Genomic DNA, 20,399 nt, shown 5'->3' on the forward strand with positions numbered 1-20,399 from the left:
ATCGAAATAAATGCCGATCAATCTATTCGTAATTCCATCGGTAAAAATCTGAAATAAACATGAGAATTCTCACGTGAATATGTGATGTGATAATGTCAATAGCTTGATTTTAAAATTCAATGATCACCTGCATCATTTAATGTGTATTATCATAGATAAACTTCTGGGTATTCATGATTTTCGATAGGTGATAGGTAAATAATGAGGACATCAATGTTTCATTCTCTTTTTCACAAATGATTCGTGATTTTTTAAGCAGTACCGTAGGACATTATGATACATTTGATAAATTAAATAAATAATGAATTGAATACGATTGATTGTAAATAATATAATTCGTTGATTCAATCCATTAAATAAAATACCTTGAATTTCAGTTGGTCTGAGGGCCAATTTGGTCTCAATTGCTTAATAATTTCCTTTGCCCCATGAAAAAAATTATTCTCATCGACTGTTACGTTCAAGTACACGTCATCCGATGATTTATCCATTATCTCAAACAAAGTTGGAATTTTTATTTATTTATTATCATGAGGAGGATTATTAATTATTTCAACAACAATGCAATCGATTAATTCAGAGCAATTTTAATTTATTCTTTGTAATTAAAAATATAAATTTTTCTCTGTCTCTCAGAAATTTGACGTTCAATTTATCAAGTATATTGGCGAATATATTGACTCTATCACCTCTGTGACACTTCAATTGACGTTATCACAATATCTGAATGTTCAACCTCGTGTCACGAGTGCTAGAATACAACTGATAATATCCACTGTAGCATTCTCTCAGCCCTGAAGATAAATTACACCACTGAGTGAGAGTAATGGACTTTGATCAGCACTTCCAGCGTTTCATTCTCAGTCTGGGCTCAAGGTTGAAATTATTTGCTGGGGGACGTGGGGCTAATGTGTCATCAAAATATTTGGACGATAATCAGTTCGATTACATTCTCGTTGTATCATTTACCACAAATTTTCACTTGAAATTTAGCTGCACTTTTAATTGAGGACATTTCAAATTTAACATACACCCATTCTGTATTTGTTGACATTTTTTTAATTACTTAAAATTTATCGATTACATCGATTGTTCAGTGCTTTTTTTATAGAAATTGATTTTTATTAGTGGTTTTTTTTTGGGATAACGTGATAGGGTGATCTCGTTTTTTGGATTTCAACTTATTCTAGGTACTGCAATTGCAGATAGTGTGGGTATACAGGAATTGTTATTGATGTGTCATGCGTATTGGAGGGGTATTAGGTCAACTCAGAACCCACGTGATATTCAGGGACGTATATGTACTCGTGAACACTACATTTTTGTATTGCTTTGCAACAAAAATTACATTCAATCGTTTGATTTTAAAGTGTCACGCATGAAACAAGAGCTTATCAATTTTACACATTTTTTATTGAAACAATACAACGAAGGGGAAGAAAAAATACCTGGAACGAGCCATGTCTTTCTAATTCAATGGATAATAAAAAATGCAGACACTACTGTCATATTACAACAATGTTATTATCATTATATTATAATTATTGCTAGTTTGCTTTTGTTCCTCCTCATATGTCCATTATCTATATTTTTTTCTTCTGTTCAATCCTTAGTCTATGCAGCAGTTTATCATCGACATTCACACATCATATTCACATTCAATCGCAACAAACTATTCTTTTATACTTTGGATAAACTACACATCAAATTAAGATTTATGTTTTTTTTTCGAAATCGTTCGACTATTAAGCCGATCTTGGATGCAACGTTGTGTCAAATTTTAATTCACCTGTGCTTCTCCGTATCAATACAATGTGCCCTCAATGAATTTTACCAATTTCCAAGATCATTCACTTCAACAACGAATCATTTCAATTTCAACATTGACGTAAATAATAATAATTTCGGAGATTAAATTGAATTATTTTTTTTTTAAATTGAGCGTTTGCCAATAAAATTCATGAGAATCTCAAGATCCAGATTTTCTTTTCTCAGAGCAATTGGAAATTCATGTAGCTAACTCAATTACAGGAAATTGTAATGATTCATTAATTATCGGATGATAATCGTTCGTTCGGAAAGAGCAATAAACTTGAAAACCTGAAGATATCCATCGGCTCAGCCGAACGAGAAAGCCTCAGTTATTCGACGTTCGAGAAATTTTAAGTTATATAACAGTATTTGTGGGGCTTAATTTTTCTCCTCTTTCTTCTCGCCTTCTGGTGGTTGCTCCTGCTGTTGCGAGGCTCCTTGATTTCCCTCGCGTTCAGCAGCCATCTAAAAATACATCCCCAAAATTCGAGTAATTCAAATAATTTATTCAATTACACTCTCCCTCAAAGTACGTTACCTTTTTGTAAGCCATCTCGAAGAGCTTGAGACTAGCTTGCTGCAGCTCGTTGGACTGTTTCTTAATTTCTTCAGGATCCATTTCGTCCTTCTTAGCCAAAACTTCTCTGACTTTAGCGATAAGTTCCCTCAGTTTGTCACACTGATATAATTATAATGAATGAGAATATTGAATCCATATTTTTCTCAGATAAATACGAGTGATAGTATCATTTTACCTCTTCCTGTGGTAATTGTGCTTTGAATTCCTCAATCTTAGCCTCAGTATCATGAACAATACCTTCTGCCTGATTTACAGCCTCAACACGTTCTTTTTTAATTCTGTCTTCTTTCGCGTACTGCTCGGCGTTCTTCACCATGTTCTCGATCTCATCTTTGCTGAGACCACCACTGGACTGAATAATAACTGAAATAAAATAAAAAAATTTGTCAGAGTTCCATTGAAAATTTTTCTCCCAAAAAAAAAACTGGTAAAAAAATATTGCAATTTACTCTGTTGCTCTTTTCCTGTTCCCTTGTCCCTAGCAGACACGTGGACAATTCCATTGGCATCGATGTCAAAAGTAACTTCAATCTGTGGAACTCCACGTGGAGCTGGCGGAATACCAACAAGTGTAAACTGCCCGAGTAGTTTATTGTCATTGGCCATTTCACGTTCACCCTGATGGACTTTAATTTCTACCTGAGTCTGTCCATCAGCCGCTGTTGAAAATACCTGACTCTTCTTCGTTGGAATTGTTGTATTCCTTGAGATTAGCCTTGTGAAGACTCCACCGAGTGTTTCGATACCTTCAATTATTGAACAAAAATATATTAGATTCTACTCACAAATGATTCTCTAGATGAGATTATTCTATTTAAACTCAGGTTTCGAAATTGTCTTCTTCAAAATTGTAACATCAGAGAGAAGATTAGTACTATTGCATCATAGTTCAGTGAATACTAAAATATCAGATAAATATTGTAATGATTTATGCACCTAGAGATAATGGAGTAACATCGAGAAGCAATACATCGGTGACATCTCCAGCAAGAACTCCTCCCTGAACAGCAGCACCAACAGCAACAGCTTCATCCGGATTTACAGCCCTCGATGGCGTCCTCCCAAATATTTCCTGGACGGTCTGTTGAACTTTAGGTACCCTAGTCATACCACCAACGAGTAGGACCTCACCAATATCGGATTTAGCAACCTCGGCATCAGAAAGGGCTTTCTGACACGGTTGAATGGTCCTCTTAATGAGATCACCAACTAGACTCTCAAATTTACTACGAGACAGTTTGAGATTCAAGTGTTTTGGTCCACTCGCGTCCATGGTCAAGTAAGGAAGATTGATGTCAGTCTGCGAGGAGCTGGACAATTCAATTTTCGCTTTCTCTGCTGCCTCTTTCAATCTCTGCATTGCCATGGCATCTTTAGCTACGTCAATGCCTTGATCCTTCTTGAATTCATTAGCCAAATAGGTTACAAGAGCATTGTCGAAGTCCTCTCCACCGAGGAAAGTATCCCCATTTGTTGATTTCACCTCGAAAACACCCTTTTGAATCTCTAAAATGGAAATATCAAAGGTACCACCACCAAGATCATAAACTGCAATAATTTTATCGTCGGTCTTGTCCATTCCATAAGCGAGTGCAGCAGCTGTCGGTTCATTGATGACCCTGAGTACATTGAGACCAGCAATTTGACCAGCATCTTTCGTTGCTTGTCTCTGAGAATCGTTGAAGTAAGCTGGTACGGTGACAACTGCATTCTTTACTGGGGTATTCATGTACCCCTCAGCGGTTTCCCTCATTTTCATAAGTATGAAGGCACCAATTTGACTTGGTGAATACATCTTTCCGTCGCCACCTTGAACCCAAGCATCACCATTCGAAGCTCTAACTATTTTGTACGATACAGTTTTCATGTCTTTCTTGACCTCAGGATCCTCGAATTTTCTACCAATCAAACGTTTGGTAGCATAAAATGTGTTTGACGAATTGGTAACAGCCTGGCGTTTTGCTGGCATCCCCACGAGTCGTTCTCCATCCTTCGTAAAAGCTACGTAAGAGGGTGTAGTTCTTGATCCCTCAGCATTTTCAATGACTTTAGCTTGTTTTCCTTCCATCACAGCAACACACGAGAATGTTGTACCTAAATCAATACCAATAACTGCACCCTTAACGCCCTCCGACCTGTTTAATTAATAAAAATTATTCCAATTCAAATAAAAATTGTTCTATTAAATTATTTTATTATTTTTACTTACTTGTACCGATACTGGTTAACCTCATACTCCCTTTGTGGAGCAAACAGGGTCGGAGCTATGGACTGGAATCATCACACAAAATTAAAAATCAAATTTATTGCGATCGTAATGAAAGCTATTACACTTTCCATGTCGCATGAATTTACTAGATAATTTCGATGCGGAAGGGTTATGTAACTATTCATCTTTTAAAAATAAGTCATTAATCTTGTCATTACAGAAATAGGAGAGGAATAAGAAGGGCCTAGATATGTACAGCTCTGATTTTTCATATTGTAATATTTTCATACTGAAAAATTTTCTCCATGGACATTCATTCATGCCTGCAAATCGTGAAAATGAGCAGAGATTAACACGTGCTACCGGGCGAATGTACTCTTCATTTCTCTATTCTTGAATCATTGGCAACTTTTGCTAAAAATCTGACAATCGTCTGACTAATGACAGACGACAGAATTAACGAAGAAAATGATTAAAATGGGATCTAATGGGCTTTGATGTGATATTGCTTCGTCAATGTTCTCACGTGCCGGTCATGGACGCCTGCCCGATGGAGTAATTCCCACTCCAAAAATGTTGGAAATTTGTGTGTCTAGGTTAAGAAAAGTCTTAATATTTCGTTAAAGAAAATTTACGAGTGGTTGTGATGGGATTTGGAGGAGAAATAGCAGAAAGTACGTTTTAAAAGACTGCGTAGAACTTACATTTTTTATTATTGTACTGAACTGTCTCCGTTTGCCAAAATCCTGTGCAAGTCCGTTGCAATTGCGGATTAACAATCTCGATGCTCCCAACATTTTGAGGTTTATTGATGTAACTCAATGCAATACACCAGCAAGTTAATTAATAATAAATTATGAAAAAAGCACTAAAGTGCACGACCGGAAACGAGCCGATGGTCTGTAAGACTTCACGTGTAGTGATGCAATTCTCATCGAAATAATAATTATGAACGATCCCCAAAGGCCCTCGATGCGCATGCGCATTTTTATTGTAAAGAAAGCTTTATCTCGTGAGAATAATCCCGAATGTTCCACAGAATGCCATCAAATTCGAGACTAATTTCTCCTCCAAAATCTCTCACCCAAAAAAAAGCTACTGAAAAAATTCAGAAGATACATTTTTACAAAATCCAATGAAACTAGAATTACTGTAATTGAAATTACAATTTCGAGATTTATCCACAACTTTTGAAAGACGTGTAGAAACTTCCGGAATTTGAATGCGAATAATGATGCAATACCAATGGGAAATAATCAACATTCTAATATTGTCCAATTAAATTGTCTGATCATCATTACTTTTTTTTTATTAACGTTCTTCATTTGTTGTTTGTTTATTACAATTTTGATTACATACATATAATGTGAATTTGCATGGTTCCTGCACTTTTTCATTTTATTGAATCATTTACGCTTGTCTCATTCAAAATGGTGAACGTATTAATACTATTATACAAACGACGAGGATAAAAATTTACCATTGTTTATTTATTTTCAGACATGATTTTGTGTAGAGTGCGTAGAAATCTTCTGAATGGAATTCAAAGATTAACTTTGTTATCATTCATTCAATAATTGCATTGGTCGTGGTAATAATCCAACACTTAATGTATATTAATATAATATACCGGCTGGCTAAAATTCATCTCACATCGATGAATTGTTATTTTTTTAATTTTCATTAGAACGCATTTAATCACTCAAGTTAATTTCGCCCAATTACCTTGACTCACGGAATTTCAATCGTTTTCTTTCTTTACATTAAAATGTGCACATTAGTCGTTAAACTGGTCCAGTGTGAGCTGCTTTGTTTCAACTACTTTTGCAAATAGATGAACTCTCTGCTTTTTTTTTTTCAATTTTTTATTTCGCACTATCACTGTACGAATCACAGGTAATCCATCAATAACAAGTTCAAGTGACGACTGATGTTGTTAATTATTTTATTATCCTTCTTCCATTACGTCAGCTGTTTTTATTGATTGATTTAAGGTCGAGAGGAGATCATTATTTACATTTCCCTCAAATGGATATTTTCATCAGTTAAATCGATTGTTTTGAAGTTGATTTATGGAATTTTATGTGAAATAGGTTCTTAAATTATTTTTATTCTTTGTGATAATGGGGAGAAAATGAGAGGAAGATAATCTCGAAAATTTATGTACTCTCAATAATTTGTGGAGATACTCGAGGGACGTGAAAAGAACACAGAAAAAAATGTAGGAATAAACAGATAAATAGGGTACGCTAGAATCTAGTGATTGAATACTAATGAAATTCTCTCCAGTCTCCACTAGTCGATTTAGATAATTTTTCTTTGCCAACTCAACAAAAATAATGAATAGAGTGAATACAAAATTACAAGATTCATTTACTTTTTCAAGTGATTGATAATTTTATTTGTACACTGCTTCAGAAACATGTAATAATAGTTAAAGATAATTCATAATATTAATTAATCACTTTAAAAAATGATGCTACTTAGTTTTTTTTTGCCGGCAAATCAAAAATGGTTGGAAATCCTTTTTTTCGACATCAAATCCGTTTACAATGTACAAGAGAACTCGTTAACATATTTCCGATCGTTATTTCGATCAATCCATGTAGTAAGACGCATCAATGTGAAAGTGTGTCTCGTCTATTTAATTGAATTTTTTACACCACTGGAAACTAATCATCAATCTTTGATTTTTCGTCCGTAATTTCGATGCGAGTTTCCAATTTCTATCATAAATGCCTGATTGAATTGCTGAGGGGAATAATTTCAATCTCCATTCCGGAATAATAAAATAAAACATGAACGAATTTGAGAGTGTACTTTGAACGCTTCATGCTGATTGGATAAATAATAAACTCCATATGAATAATTTACCACTTTATTTACATCCAAAAAGCGCAAGAAGCTTATTTAATTCCTACAGAAAATTATTTTTCATACTGCATTTTACCGTTTTAAAGCACGTCTCTCAAAGCCCATGAAAAAAAAATGTAAAAACGAAAAAAAAATATATATAATGAGCTCATGGAGGTGTAAAATAATTTCAATACATTGAGCGGATCGGTTTCTGCTATCGAGTTCAGACCTAATAGCTGTCAAAACAACAGCTTGATGTGCACTTGAGTTTTTCATTCCATCACTTTATTATTTTCACCTTTTACTAACAATTAAAAATTCCCTATTATTTATCATTCATGTATTTTTTCTTCTGTTAAGGTCAATTCACATTATTATGGTATAATAATTAATTAATTATTATAGTGTCATTATAATTCGTAATAATATACAACATTTGTCAATAAATCATTTATTCTAAAACTCATCCCTCTCACAAATTCACTCGTTTCACATTTTATATGCACTCACACTTTGCGCACTTATTATAATTACACAAAATCATAATTTCTCGTCTTATTTTCATGGGTTTTATTTACTATATGAAATCACACTTGAGAAACAACTTGCTGGGTGCACGAGTGGCTTTATTAACTAATAAAAAATTGAGATGTCTGCTGTATCTATTCTGTCATCTCATTTTCTTATCTTCAGTTTATTACTTTTTTTTCGTCAGTTGATTTTATACGCATTTGTCTGCATCGAAGTTGTTTGCCACTTCAAAGAGTGATTTTTTTTTTTCATTACTATATTTTTCATGCGTCAATGAAATACTATGGACTCGTATGTATCATCTGCTATACATAGCTGAAATTTAATAAATCAAGACAAGGATAATATAGTTTTTAATGATTTGTGTAATGTGTGAGGGATGTTGATGATTCACGTGGATTGGTAAGCCAATTGAAAATCCGTGAACAAATGTTAACTCCAGATTTTTGTCAATGTCATCTGTTTGTCCTGTGCGTTGTGAATATTACATTCGTGATGATACGTGAAAAAGGAAATTCATCTTTCTAGTATCACCAGAAATTTGCCCACGTAATGTCTTATTTTTATAAAAAATGTGCAGTAATATTGATAATTGATAAATTTCCAGCAAAAATAAAGGGAAGAGTGCTTTTTCTTCGAAGTGTTTCAATAAATAAATAATTATTTGATTTCAGAAGTACTAAAGAAAATAGGATGCCACTTGTTGTGCAATGCCCTTCGGAATAAAAGAATCATGTGCGTTTAGGCAATTCGATTTGACCAATTGTCATTAAAAAAAGGGGGCAGAGGGGTAGAGGGGAGGAGGAGGAGGGGAGAGAAAATACTCATTCATCCACAGAACAAAGTGCAGTCACTCGCAATTCGCTTGCACAGTACGTACTTACAGTCTAAAAACCTCTTAGAATATTATATTCATTTATTCTATAATTATATCAATACTGTTGACGGATAGAGATTCATTCACAGCTCGCGCACGTTCAATCGAGCGTAAATTAAAAAACCCCAAAAACTAGAAATTGTCCATTTTTGTGCGCGGATGATGTACATGACCTTCAATTGTTGGAAACAAAACGATAAATCTCCACGATTATTCCACATCGTAGAATTAATTTTAATGAACATTCATTCGTTTCCATAAACCATTCCTTCACCCCCACTTCACTTTGATATAAAAAAAGACAGAAAAAAAAGAGAGAGAAAGAAAAAACATTATTTCACATTGCCAACTATTTCGCGTATCACTCGACCCCGAAAATCGGAGATCGTAGAATTTATTCTCTATTTAAAAAATTTCGATGAAGAAATTCCATAATTAAAATTTGACTTTCATTAATTCAATCGTCTTTGAATATCATTCAAGTTGCAACTCAATCAAGTTAAACTTGTCATTAACTTTGTTTAATTTCATTTTGTTTCATTAAGCCCCTGAGTCATTGACGATTCTCAGATAATAAAATCAGTTATCAATGTTCGAATGTTGATGTTTTTATTGAATGTTCAATGAATTGATGAGCAGCCCCCCAGTCCGTTGGGTCACATGTGTCCATGCTGTGCTAGGATGTAATCAAGTTGTTGAAGGTAGAGTAACTGCTGTACAATACTTTGCAGTGGATCCTGACCCTGATTAGTCTGCGTCACACCTCCACCAGTAGGTTGAGCAGTTGTAACGGCATTGGACAATCCAATATCACCACCCTCCATGGATATGGATGCTGGCTCTGTGATTGGAAGCTGTGGCATCATACCAGTTAACTGTCCGTGATAACGCGACGAGGCGGATGATGAGGTCAGATATGAGCTCGTTGATAACACCGTGTTCTCGCCCCGCTAGGGAGCCACATTTTTGGGCCTGCGCCCCCGACGCCCCCTGGTGGGTGGGCGCGGGGACTCCTGGCCTCACTGGCTCACTGCGGGGCTCTTTTTGTCTTGCTGCTGTTGGCTACCATCTTGCGAGCCCTGTACACTACCTCCTCCACCACCTCCAGCCCCCTGCACACCCTACAAATTTCAATTTCTTGCTTTACTCGTTTTTTTTTCCTCGCCCTTTCACTTCTTTTTTTTTTTTATTTTCCTCCACAACCCTTCACAACCCTTCCGAGCTTATTTACCTTACACTTTATGCACAGGTGAATTTTTTCCGCATTTTTGTTTGCTTTTTGCTTTTTTTTTTTTTACAGTATCTGGAGTTTTGTGGAATTAGGAGATAAAATAAATTCCAAAGTCCTGGTTCTGTTTATTTGACGAAACATCCTTCATTTTATTTCTTTCCTCTTTCATTGTCCGTTCATGGGAATAATAGTAATAATAATAATTAAAATAGTGTGTCTGAGATACTTTTTTCAATACAATAGTGTTGTTTCTGACATTTTTCTTTCTATGCGTACGACGTCCAGTGTAATTACATGTTGCGTAAGTAGTTGTTGCATTATTAAATATTTCTATAATTTTATAGTAAGTTGATTATTCCTATAATATCTTTGAACATAATAAATAACAACAACTCATTAGCCAGATAATCGTTAATTTGTGGTAATTTTAAGTGTTATTTGTCACTGGAATGCCGTCTCTCATTGTGATACAGTAATTATTCATCTCCTCATTCCAAAGAAACTCGAGAAATCACGTGCATCGATTATTCGATTAATTAGCCGTACTTTCTAATGATCCTGATGAGATTTTTTTCGGTTGTGTGCTTTAGGTGATTTTCTTGGTTCTGTGTCGAAATCAAGTTTTTCCTGTTTTACCTGACTTCCGGGACCTCCTTGGGGTGGTCCTCCACCGCGATCAGGTGGCCAGGAATTGCCAGGTGTTGGTTCCGAGTGAAATTGGTGTGGGTGGGGTGGTGGACCACCTGAGGTATCGTGACTGTGAGGATCGAGACTATTAGCAGCATCATACTGCGCATTTTCCAGCCTCGTTATCAATCGCTCATCCTCATCACCGAATTCACCGCCCATCAGAGATGGTTCACCCACGACCATCACATCCTGTCAATAAAAATTCACATTTGCTCTCTCAACTGACAATTTCTTAAATATTCTTAAATTTTTAAGAATTTTCCATTTAAATCGCACCAGCAATTAATAATTCACGAAAAAAGTGCGAAATTCATACCTGCGATGCTAAGGAAAAATTGGGCCCTGGTGATCGCTTTTTACTAGGGGCTGGTGGTGCATTATTTCCGGGCCCTGATGCACTCCCCTTCCGCTTTCTCCTTTTACTTGCAGGCCTCTGAGATTCTGCAAACAATGTAATATTTTCTCTTAGTACAATCCCATCGTCGACGCCAATTTTTTTTTTTTCAAGGAAAAAATGCCAGAGAATTGAGAAGAAAAAGAGAAAAGTATTATTGAAATAAAAGCAAATTCTATCCAGCTGGGGACCTTTATTGTCATCAAAGGTCTCTGATACGTTATGGCAAAAAGTTAATCACTCAGGCATGCAGGCACACCACATATTACAAATAGACAGATCCTTTACGTCTTTGTCTTTGCTTTAAATCAGGTAAACAACAGCACAAATTCCGACAATTAAAAGTGACAGGAATCAATGACTTAATTGATTTTCAATGTTTTAAACTGAGGAAGACGAGTACTTCTGCATTGTTCCGAGGCTCTGTCGACCTGGCAAAGGAAATACGGTCTCGTTGGCACAAAAATGTTTAAATTTTCATTTCTTTTTCTCTTTACATGTTCTTCTTGAGAAACGGAAGTGAGGTGTGATAAGCTTGTGTGCACATACAGGCCATAGAGTATGTAAAGAGTCACTCAAGCAGGAATCAACGTGGAGGAAACCCCGTGGTCGAATCCATAATAAATGCTAATTACTGTCTGGTCAGAGGGGGAAAAATAGGAATTGAACGACTTGATAGACTAAAGTCTCTTCACTCTTAATAACATAAAACTGTAAACATCAATTCCCTCTGACTCGATGTGAAATTTTTCACAGGAAAAAATCAAATAATTAAAAAAAAAAGCCAGATGAGAGCCAATATGGAACTTTGCCTAATAATCAAGTGTAAAAAATTCTATTATAGTCAGTCGAAACTTTGATGCATCAACGAAGATCTCTCGGTGGAATTGAAATAACTATTTTCTGGTCCTGAATTCACTCATTGGTGAATTCTCATGTAAAGCAACTGTCTGTCTACCTCTCTTACCCGGCGGGGCAACCATCCTCTGCCACTTCTGAAAAAGGGTTGTCTTCAGACAGTCACGCGGCGACAGTGCGTACGCCTTGTGCCTCGACATAAGCTCCTGCATTGGCTCCAAAATCACACATAACTAAAACAAATAAATATAAACAACAGATGAATAATTTGAAATTTTCCACTCCAACGATATGAAGAATTATAAAGAATAATGAATAAATATAAATAATAATAACGAATGATAAGGAATAATAAGGAATGAATATCTCACCCTAAGATAATTAAGAGTAGAATTTGTGATGCCTTGTCTAGTAATGTTTTTACTCAATTGTTCAAGCATCGATGGGTCTTGCTGGGCTGTGTGCATACTGACAACGGATCTCGGTACCAATTCTCGATGCTGCCGTACCGTCATATGCCACGACTTTATCCTCATCAGGTCATCGAAGGTGAATTCTAATATTAGCCTACCCTCTGTACACACCTGGAACAGGAAATCCTAAATATTTTCAATGCTTCTTTCATTCATACGCTTCTGGAGTCATCGATGTAAATTAATAAAGTAATAACAGATATATTATTAATTTTACCTTCATAAATGGTGGCTTCCCGTGATGCGTAACCATCACACAATTTTCACAATCCAACGTTATACTCGTATTGTGAAATGACTCTTTTGGATGCTTTATGTGATAGTAAAGCTCTGTAACACCTCCCTCAAATATTGAACGAAAGTACCTGGGTATTAACGTCCTTCCTATTGCTGAAATAATATATTCGCATTCACTATTGTTCTTAATGCAATTATTTATTGTGAAGAGAAGATAATTATTTATTTCACTCACTGTATCTCTTGGGTCCATCTTCGAGGCAGAATGCAAGTGTGAGTGTGGCATCGTCCTCAAAAAATTCAGTCGCAAAGGAGTCCCACCAAAGATTGTCGCTTTCCTGAAAAAATTGTTTAAAAAACAAAATATGATAAACTATCATGATTAACTGATACATCATTAGATATTATCATGTTTGTATGTCATGGGTCAATGACTGGAATCTGAAATTCAGGGCGGAGTGTGAAAAATTCATCACCTATTAACTATAAATTTCAATCAATTTTTCACCATAAATTATGATTTTCTATTTTAGGGGAATTGGAGCGAAGGAGGGATTGGGGTAAGTCAGTACGAGCTGAATAACCCATGACTGTCTGGCTTGAAATTATAGTTGCATCCCTCCTTGCGGGTTGTCGGTTGCGGCAGGGGAAAAAGTATTTTTCCACTTACTAAATTCACTGAATTATCTATTTCAGCGATATATTTTTTTGAAAAAGCCTAACTCAGTCTCGAATTGATAATTGTAATTACTCGGTCTTTCTAAATTTAATCAGTCTTCAATCGACACTGAAAGGCATGAAATGGTATGAGTGTCAAAATTAAAAAATCAGTCAATTATTTTTTAACATTTTTGTACACCTGAGTCGCACCTCTATTTATCGTCTTCCATTTTCCTTATCTTATCTAACTCGATGAACTCGATGGTGTTTATATCATTCGGGCCCAACATGTGACATTTCTAATTCCGCACTAATTCTTCGTTTACTTCTCAATCTTCAATCCCCCAATCGCAAAATCGATGACTTATTTCCAAAAAAAAATAAAAATCACAAATTGTTTCCATCAAAACCAAAAAATTCCAAAGTAAAAAAAAAATGTACCAAAAAACAATATTCTTGCGTCTTCTGTACCCTCGGTCTTTTTCACCGACTGTACCACCCCACTGTTGTTGGAATGGGGTGGGCACAGGAGGAAAGGGGGAGGCCAGGGGGGATGAGGGGGGGTCGTGAGAGAGAGAGAGAAAGATGGAAGTATAAGGGGGGGAGACCTAGGGGTGGTATATGATCGTGTATATACGAACCAGGAAAACTATTGTCTCGGCATTCTATCTCTCGTATTTTCATTGAAAAATCGTTAAAATATATTAAAATAAATATTAATAATCTGATAAAAATACGTAAATGTTGGTAAAAATGTGGTGATTGTGCCCATCAATTTTGGTGAATTTTCGATTGATTGGTGAATGAAAAAATGATGTTGAATGATTTGTCTCTGGTGTATGGGGAGGTGGACAAAACTGGCCCGGTTGAGTTGAGTATATACGCCGGAATGGGGCGGCGGTGGTGGCGGCGGCGGCGGCATCGGCAGCGGTACCGTAGGCAAGAGGGGCCAAGGGAAGTAGATGGGGTGACGAGGAGGTGGAGGTGGGTGGGGAGGGCAATGAGGAGACACGAGGGGGAAGAGTACCTAGAGGTGGGGGTACAATATGGGTTATCGAGGAGTGGGGAAGAGGGAGGAGGATACAGGGAGACGGCCCACCCCCGAGGGAAGCCAGGGGCCCTCATTTTATTACCCAGGCTCCCAAAACCAGCGATTCTCAACTTTCTCGAAACTTTCAGCATGCGGATTATGTCGTGTAAACAAGACTTTTCGTCTCTCCTACCCCTAGCCCCTCTCCCCAACCCCCTACGTTCACCACCTTGCAACCCCCTTTAACCAGCACCAAGTCCCTCTGTACAGTGCACTTCGGAGCATCGTCGTGGTTGAATAGTTTGCTTTTCTGTGCCTCTACTTCTCTCGTGTCCTCTATAAACTCATTGGTAACATTGAGTCGACAGTCTCGGGCACTGACCGTGGTCAAGGATACCACTGGGTTATTGTCATTTATTTGGTACCTCAATTGACTAGTGCGAGACTAGAGGTGAAATGATCTCGCGATTTCAACTCCATTTTCATTTTTTTTCTTCAGTTTTTTTTTCCATTTTTTTGAATTATTCATTTTAGGGGATGAAAGCTGCCGGGGATTTCCCGAAATTTCAGGCAAAATGTCGAATTAATTTTCTCAATTAAAAATTATCACTAATAAAATAAACGATCAAGTTGAATCTGAATGAATCTGAATGAATCTGAAAATGGAAAATAACTTAAAAATTGAAGCAATTCACATGTCACTCAATTGTCGTTAAAAATCTAAAATTCTTGTTAAAATCTCTCGATCCAATTTCTTCCTGTTTGTTCGTGCAAATGACAATTTCCAGCGCAAAAAAATATCCATTAAAGAATTGTTTCATTCAATTCCACCCTAATTACGACAAAGACAATTCCAAACGCCCGTAATGGCACTGAGAGCATTAAAGAAGCAGAAGAAAACGAAAAGTGTAGAGAGGATGAAAGCCAGTCCAGTATTTATCCCATCGTCTCCTGTGACTCACCATCTCCGAATAACGATTAAAATATTGATGTGCAAATAATTATCATCATTTGTATCATCTCGAGAAAATGCTAAATGACAATAAGAGACTAGGCTTCGTATATCAACGGACTCAACTAACCTAAATACGTGGATATTGCAACGTTCCACTATTAATAATCCGTTTAATGGCCTCGTAACGCTATGGAGACTATGGGGACGTTGCGTCTATTATTACGGCTCATACAAGTATTATAAAAAGCATATATAGGAAAAATTCAACGAGCAAAAGAAATACTGTTATTTTCCACTTCTGGATGTTGTTATTCTGTTTTATTTCCATTATTTCGAGGGCCTTGCCATATTCGATCCTCATGGGCGCAAAAGATGTTTTTTTTTCTGAACATTCTTTCGAGTGATGGAATGAGGAAGTGCTTTTGCACGCACCTCCTACAGGGAGTGGGACAAACCCATGAAGAAGCTCATGGTCTAATGAAACCCATCGTAATTAAATGGAAAATCATATTGGTGGATGCTGGAGTGTCTGGGTGGTATCGGGGAATTCGAAAAATTTGGCTTTTTGAGGTCTTGACTGGGAACCAGTCAGAGGTGAAATTGAAGGGATTCTGGGGAGGAAGGGTGAACCTGGAGATCTCACCAGGCGCCCCAGTCAGGAGTGATCCCAAGACGATATAAGCAAACCAGAGGAGATGATTTATCGTCATGCGACACGCGACGTGTCGTATAATACTCCACCCACACCCTTAATTCAACAACTCCGGCTATTTTATGATGAAAATCGAAGAAAAAAGTTGGGAGTATTTCCGACAGGAGAAACTGACAACCAATGTGCCTCAATGATTCAATTCTCCCTGTCCATCACGTTTTCCTTGATTATCGAATTACGTATGGAGAGGGATTTTTTCCACCGATAAAGAAATCAATCTTTCAAATATTCCCAGAGTCACCGGAAAATATAAAAAATATCATCTGGTAATTTATTAATTACTGCAATTACTACTTGCAATTTTTTCACTTCCGAATTTTGAAGTACGAAGAGCTAATTGAATTTTTATCGAATATTTTCACTTGATTGTTGACTTTTTTCGAGTGGAAAAATCTGGGATTCACAGGAAAATATTTCTAAAAATTTGATATATAAAGACTCACCTCAGTTCGCTGCTGTAACCTCTTATTGAGCTCGTAAAGTCGGATGTCCGGCTGTTGGAAGTACGGTGTATGCCTCCTGGGGACAGGCAACGATCTGTCAGTGCAGACCGATGGGTCATGTTAAGGTGCGTGTATTACTGTATCTCCTATTATTGTGCAATTTGTGTTCGACGTGTGTTACATGCTAATCGTACTTAATAATTGAATTATGCGAGGTACAATTTTTTTCAAACTCGTATCAACTCCAGATAAAAAAAGATAAAAATCACACATGCCAGTTCCTTCAAAAATAAATTGACCCCGGAGTTGCCCCCATTGATCAATGACTCATTAACCAGCAACACCTTCACCATTTATTTCACCAAGAACTTTCCTCCCACAAAATCCAGGAGGATGTACGGTGAAAAATAAATGGAGATAGCTGAAATTCGGTAGTTGACTAAGGGAGAAGGTTAAACGTCACTTGACCCACTGTCAATTAGTGTCAGATTCGTATGACTTGGGTACTTAGAGAAACCGCTTGAGCTGTAAGTAATGGATATTGAAACGAGCCAACAAGACATGTAAATTTTCCTACATGCATCTGGTACATATGTAAAGTGTTGAATGCACCCATTAAGATGTGTACCCATGTAATACCATTAAATTATTATAAATGAGTGATTAATCGAGCAGATTAATTTGATCCGGCATTTCCAGGACCTTTCCACCATACCCATGATAATTTTTTCCCCAATCCATCCTCACGAGCAATTAACATGCATTTGCATTATTATTTAATATTATTAACCAGTGGGTGATGGATTTAGCTGGCTATAATAGGTGTCTCCAGTATTATTCTCCTGAGTTTAGCAGTAAGAGAGGAAAGGGTAGCAATCAGCTGACGACCAGCTGGGCCTTCCAACATGGTGTTCACAATAAACAGTCACGTAGTTTTGACATTGCTGGGTTTAAGGGTGATATGAGCACCCCTGATTCCGCTGGGATCTCAGATTGGGTTAGCAAAGGGTCGAGTGGGGTGTGCGTCGAGAAGAGACAGAAACCAAGTGACAGAAAGAGATGGAACGAGATGGGGGGGATGGGGGTGTTATTAGGGGGTTGCTCATAGGGTGGTAGGTAGCACGATCAATGCCAGAGTCATGCTAGTAACCCTTGGAAGTCTCAGTGTAGCCACGTGTGCACTACATGAGCTTCGATATATATCCAGACACATATGTGCATCGACGAAAAAGTGCAATATGCAATGGGATATGGATGGACCATACCCATCATCATTTTTATTATAAACATTTGTCATGGTGATTCTTATCATCTAATCAATTTATTTAGTTTTCTCAGAAAGATTCAAATAGTTTTTATTTTTTTTAATAAATTATTTCTAGTAGAGGATTAAAATTAGTTGTTGAGGCTTCTCTTGTAAAAACATTGACTTTCTGATAAATCTGGAGTTCCAGAATTCTAGGGAAATTTAATTCTATGGAGCTATTCAAATTGAAGGGAAGAATAATAAAATAATAATAAGTCGATCTAGTCGACTTCTTTATCAGAGGAATCATTCACTTGACCTACTAGAGGCATCTGAAAGCTTTTCGGGTGTTTCGCGATCACCTCAGCGAATTCCTCGGAATATACCCATTCCCCCTGCAGCGATGGAAAACCGCGAGTCCAGGACATGCAGTGGTGGAGGAAAGTGAATGGATTCAGCCGTAGGCAACGATATCGCACGAAAATACCTTGGAAATTATATTTTTTATATCCATTATGAAATCGAGTGAAAATCCGCACTCACCCATGGAATTCGTTTATTTGTTTTCATTTTTCACGTGCGTTTATCATTTCTACATGAGAATAACCGAAATGCTGCATGATTTATGACCTTTGAACGATGATTGAGCCTATCAATCGATGGATTGGTACTCAACCTTTGGTTCCATGCTATCCGAGAGATATTTTCGAAACGACAGCCCAAATCGGTTATTGGAATTTTCAAAATCTTTGACGTACGTCAAATAAAATTCAATAATTCAGTAAATTCACGTTTGAATCCAGTGCATCAGATAAAAATACAAAAAAAAAATGGACACCGAAATACTTTCATTTCAAAAGTATTAATTTTTTGATTTCGTCTACAGGTGTCTAGTTGTCTCGACAATCAATGGCTGGTGATCAGAGACCAGATAAATTTTGAAGAAAAATTCTTTCGTCTCGAAAAAAGTGATCAGCACTCTGGCAATGATGAGTATCGATTTGAATTGAAGAAATGCTGTCGGAAGACTGACAGAAGGTCGGGAATTGTGAGCAAGTACAGAGGAAGGGGTCCATTTGGTACAATAGTGTTGTCCAAGTGTTGGGGTTTGTATGTAGGTGTTTTGTATCCTCCAACCCCTCAACTGTAACTCCCCTTTCAACTTTCACCCTTGTACAGTGCCATTTCTCCCTCTCTTTCACTTGCATGTTCTCACTGGCCGGTGATTTAGACGAGATCAAAATCTATCGTCGATTGATTATCCACCCCACGTGGTGCTATGAATAGAGGGTTTTCTCCTTACAATTTGATAAAGAAAAAAAATATCAAGTAATATATACCATAAATTCGTCGAGAGTCACCAATGGACATCGAGACTACACCGTCGAGTTTTATCGTGAATTTAAATCGAATGCATTTTTAGTGGCTTTCAGAGTCTAGCCACGCGTTCCTCATGATGTCCTTATAAAGAAGTCAATCAAACCAGATTCTGATTGAGTCATTAATTGCCGTATCAAGGATGAAACCTTTCAAGTGGAATTACTCGGTAATTTAATCGAATTAAAGCAATTGGGTTATTTGGTGTTAAATTCCGGGGAAGAGATTTGTCTGAGTTCATGTCTTTAATTCAATCGATTCTATATTTTTAAAAATAAGGAGGAGGTGCGAATTTCCCGCGCGAAATATATCATCTGGAGGATGAATTTCGCGGGGTAAGAATTATGGGTAATGAGACAGACAATCTCAGATTTAGCGCAAGTGTTATTGAACATGAGTATTTCATGATGAAGTGAGAATTTATCGTCAGACAATTTTCTTTTCCTGTCGGAAGATTAGAAAATGAAAATATTGAGAATATTTAACTGGGGATGGAAACATTTGACCCCAGGATCACAGAGCCCTCGTATAATTTTTTGTAGACATCAGCAAGACTTGAAAATAGAAAAAGGAAATGAAGAGGAAGACAAATGTAGAGGATTACAAATGTACATCATGTCGAGGTGCACACGCAGTTCATTCGTCAAATATCTTCGGAAGGGTGAGGATGTAGCCCGTGGATCCAAACCGTATATTCAGTGAAAGTCAAGTATGTACTTTTACACAAGTACACAGGTGTTTCGCGGCGCCACGATGTAATTACCACAAGTTGCTCCTGTTTTTTTTTTTGAACAATCGCTTCTGTTGAAATTCCAGTATAATTCCCATGCTGAGTAAATCCCTCGACAAAATAACATTTTGGTAATGTTCGATCGGGAGGAACGAACCATGTAACCTCTCCCAAAATAGAGTCTCTCCTCATTAGATAAAAAATCAATTAACTTTGTTATAGAATCAAAATCGATTCATCTCTTTCAGGTGCACCGACCTGATGATCCAATGCACTCGCAAAACTAATTGAAAAATCATGAGGAAATTTCCTAAAGAAGATTTTCATGTTTTTTTTTGTATAAATGCACGACTTTACGATTTTTTATTTTTAAGTTAAGGTTTGGTCAAATATAATTTAATTGGTAATGATAAAAAATTATAATTGATTCCTCAATTCATTCAATTGTTCAAAAATTTGCATGAGAATATACTTTTCATTTCTGATTTCTGGGAGAAA

At 36.7% G+C, this 20,399-nt stretch overlaps 3 protein-coding genes across 11 annotated transcripts in view; all 3 read right to left on the bottom strand.

The window, feature by feature from the left end:
* eas (ethanolamine kinase 1) overlaps nucleotides 1-1,940 on the bottom strand; it is a gene marked incomplete in the record, with an annotated part of 3,329 nt that extends 1,389 nt beyond the window's left edge. Inside the window, 2 exon segments of the mRNA XM_011300525.1 lie at nucleotides 1-48; nucleotides 366-1,940. Coding sequence (XP_011298827.1) covers nucleotides 1-48; nucleotides 366-491 — 174 coding nt within the window.
* On the bottom strand, nucleotides 1,938-5,545 carry Hsc70-5 (Heat shock protein 70 cognate 5). Its single transcript, XM_011300512.1, has 7 exons — nucleotides 5,306-5,545; nucleotides 4,602-4,663; nucleotides 3,329-4,527; nucleotides 2,842-3,138; nucleotides 2,568-2,755; nucleotides 2,351-2,491; nucleotides 1,938-2,277 (listed from the first exon to the last, which is right to left on the bottom strand). The coding sequence occupies exons 1-7, from the start codon at nucleotides 5,396-5,398 to the stop codon at nucleotides 2,191-2,193; spliced, it is 2,067 nt and encodes a 688-aa protein (XP_011298814.1). The 5' UTR covers nucleotides 5,399-5,545; the 3' UTR covers nucleotides 1,938-2,190.
* Nucleotides 5,546-7,463: 1,918 nt separating this feature from the next.
* Chi (LIM domain-binding protein 2 Chi) overlaps nucleotides 7,464-20,399 on the bottom strand; it is a 38,226-nt gene continuing 25,290 nt past the window's right edge. For 3 of the 9 annotated variants that reach the window (XM_011300606.1, XM_011300555.1, XM_011300547.1), the window contains 8 exons: nucleotides 16,549-16,642; nucleotides 12,984-13,086; nucleotides 12,729-12,901; nucleotides 12,410-12,637; nucleotides 12,139-12,271; nucleotides 11,103-11,227; nucleotides 10,733-10,975; nucleotides 7,464-9,986 (listed from right to left, as the gene is read on the bottom strand). In XM_011300606.1, the coding sequence (XP_011298908.1) occupies nucleotides 9,885-9,986; nucleotides 10,733-10,975; nucleotides 11,103-11,227; nucleotides 12,139-12,271; nucleotides 12,410-12,637; nucleotides 12,729-12,901; nucleotides 12,984-13,086; nucleotides 16,549-16,642 (1,201 nt within the window). In that variant the 3' untranslated portion in view covers nucleotides 7,464-9,884. Of the gene's footprint in view, nucleotides 9,987-10,215; nucleotides 10,976-11,102; nucleotides 11,228-12,138; nucleotides 12,272-12,409; nucleotides 12,638-12,728; nucleotides 12,902-12,983; nucleotides 13,087-16,548; nucleotides 16,643-20,399 lie in introns of those variants that run through there. The other 6 variants (XM_011300614.1, XM_011300590.1, XM_011300599.1 and 3 more) reach the window with 5 other exon arrangements.

The sequence above is a fragment of the Fopius arisanus genome, unplaced genomic scaffold (genome assembly GCF_000806365.1).
Source record: "Fopius arisanus strain USDA-PBARC FA_bdor unplaced genomic scaffold, ASM80636v1 scaffold00001, whole genome shotgun sequence".
Taxonomy (NCBI): Eukaryota; Metazoa; Arthropoda; class Insecta; order Hymenoptera; family Braconidae; genus Fopius; species Fopius arisanus.

Bases quoted from the DNA above. Each gene is read 5' to 3' on its own strand.
- Hsc70-5 (XM_011300512.1), bottom strand. From the start codon at position 5,398: ATGTTGGGAGCATCGAGATTGTTAATCCGCAATTGCAACGGACTTGCA. The intron at 2,756-2,841 runs GTAAATTGCAAT...ATTTTATTTCAG, and splicing joins AACAGGAAAAGAGCAACAGA to TTATTATTCAGTCCAGTGGT. The intron at 2,492-2,567 runs GTAAAATGATAC...TAATTATATCAG, and splicing joins CACAATTACCACAGGAAGAG to TGTGACAAACTGAGGGAACT.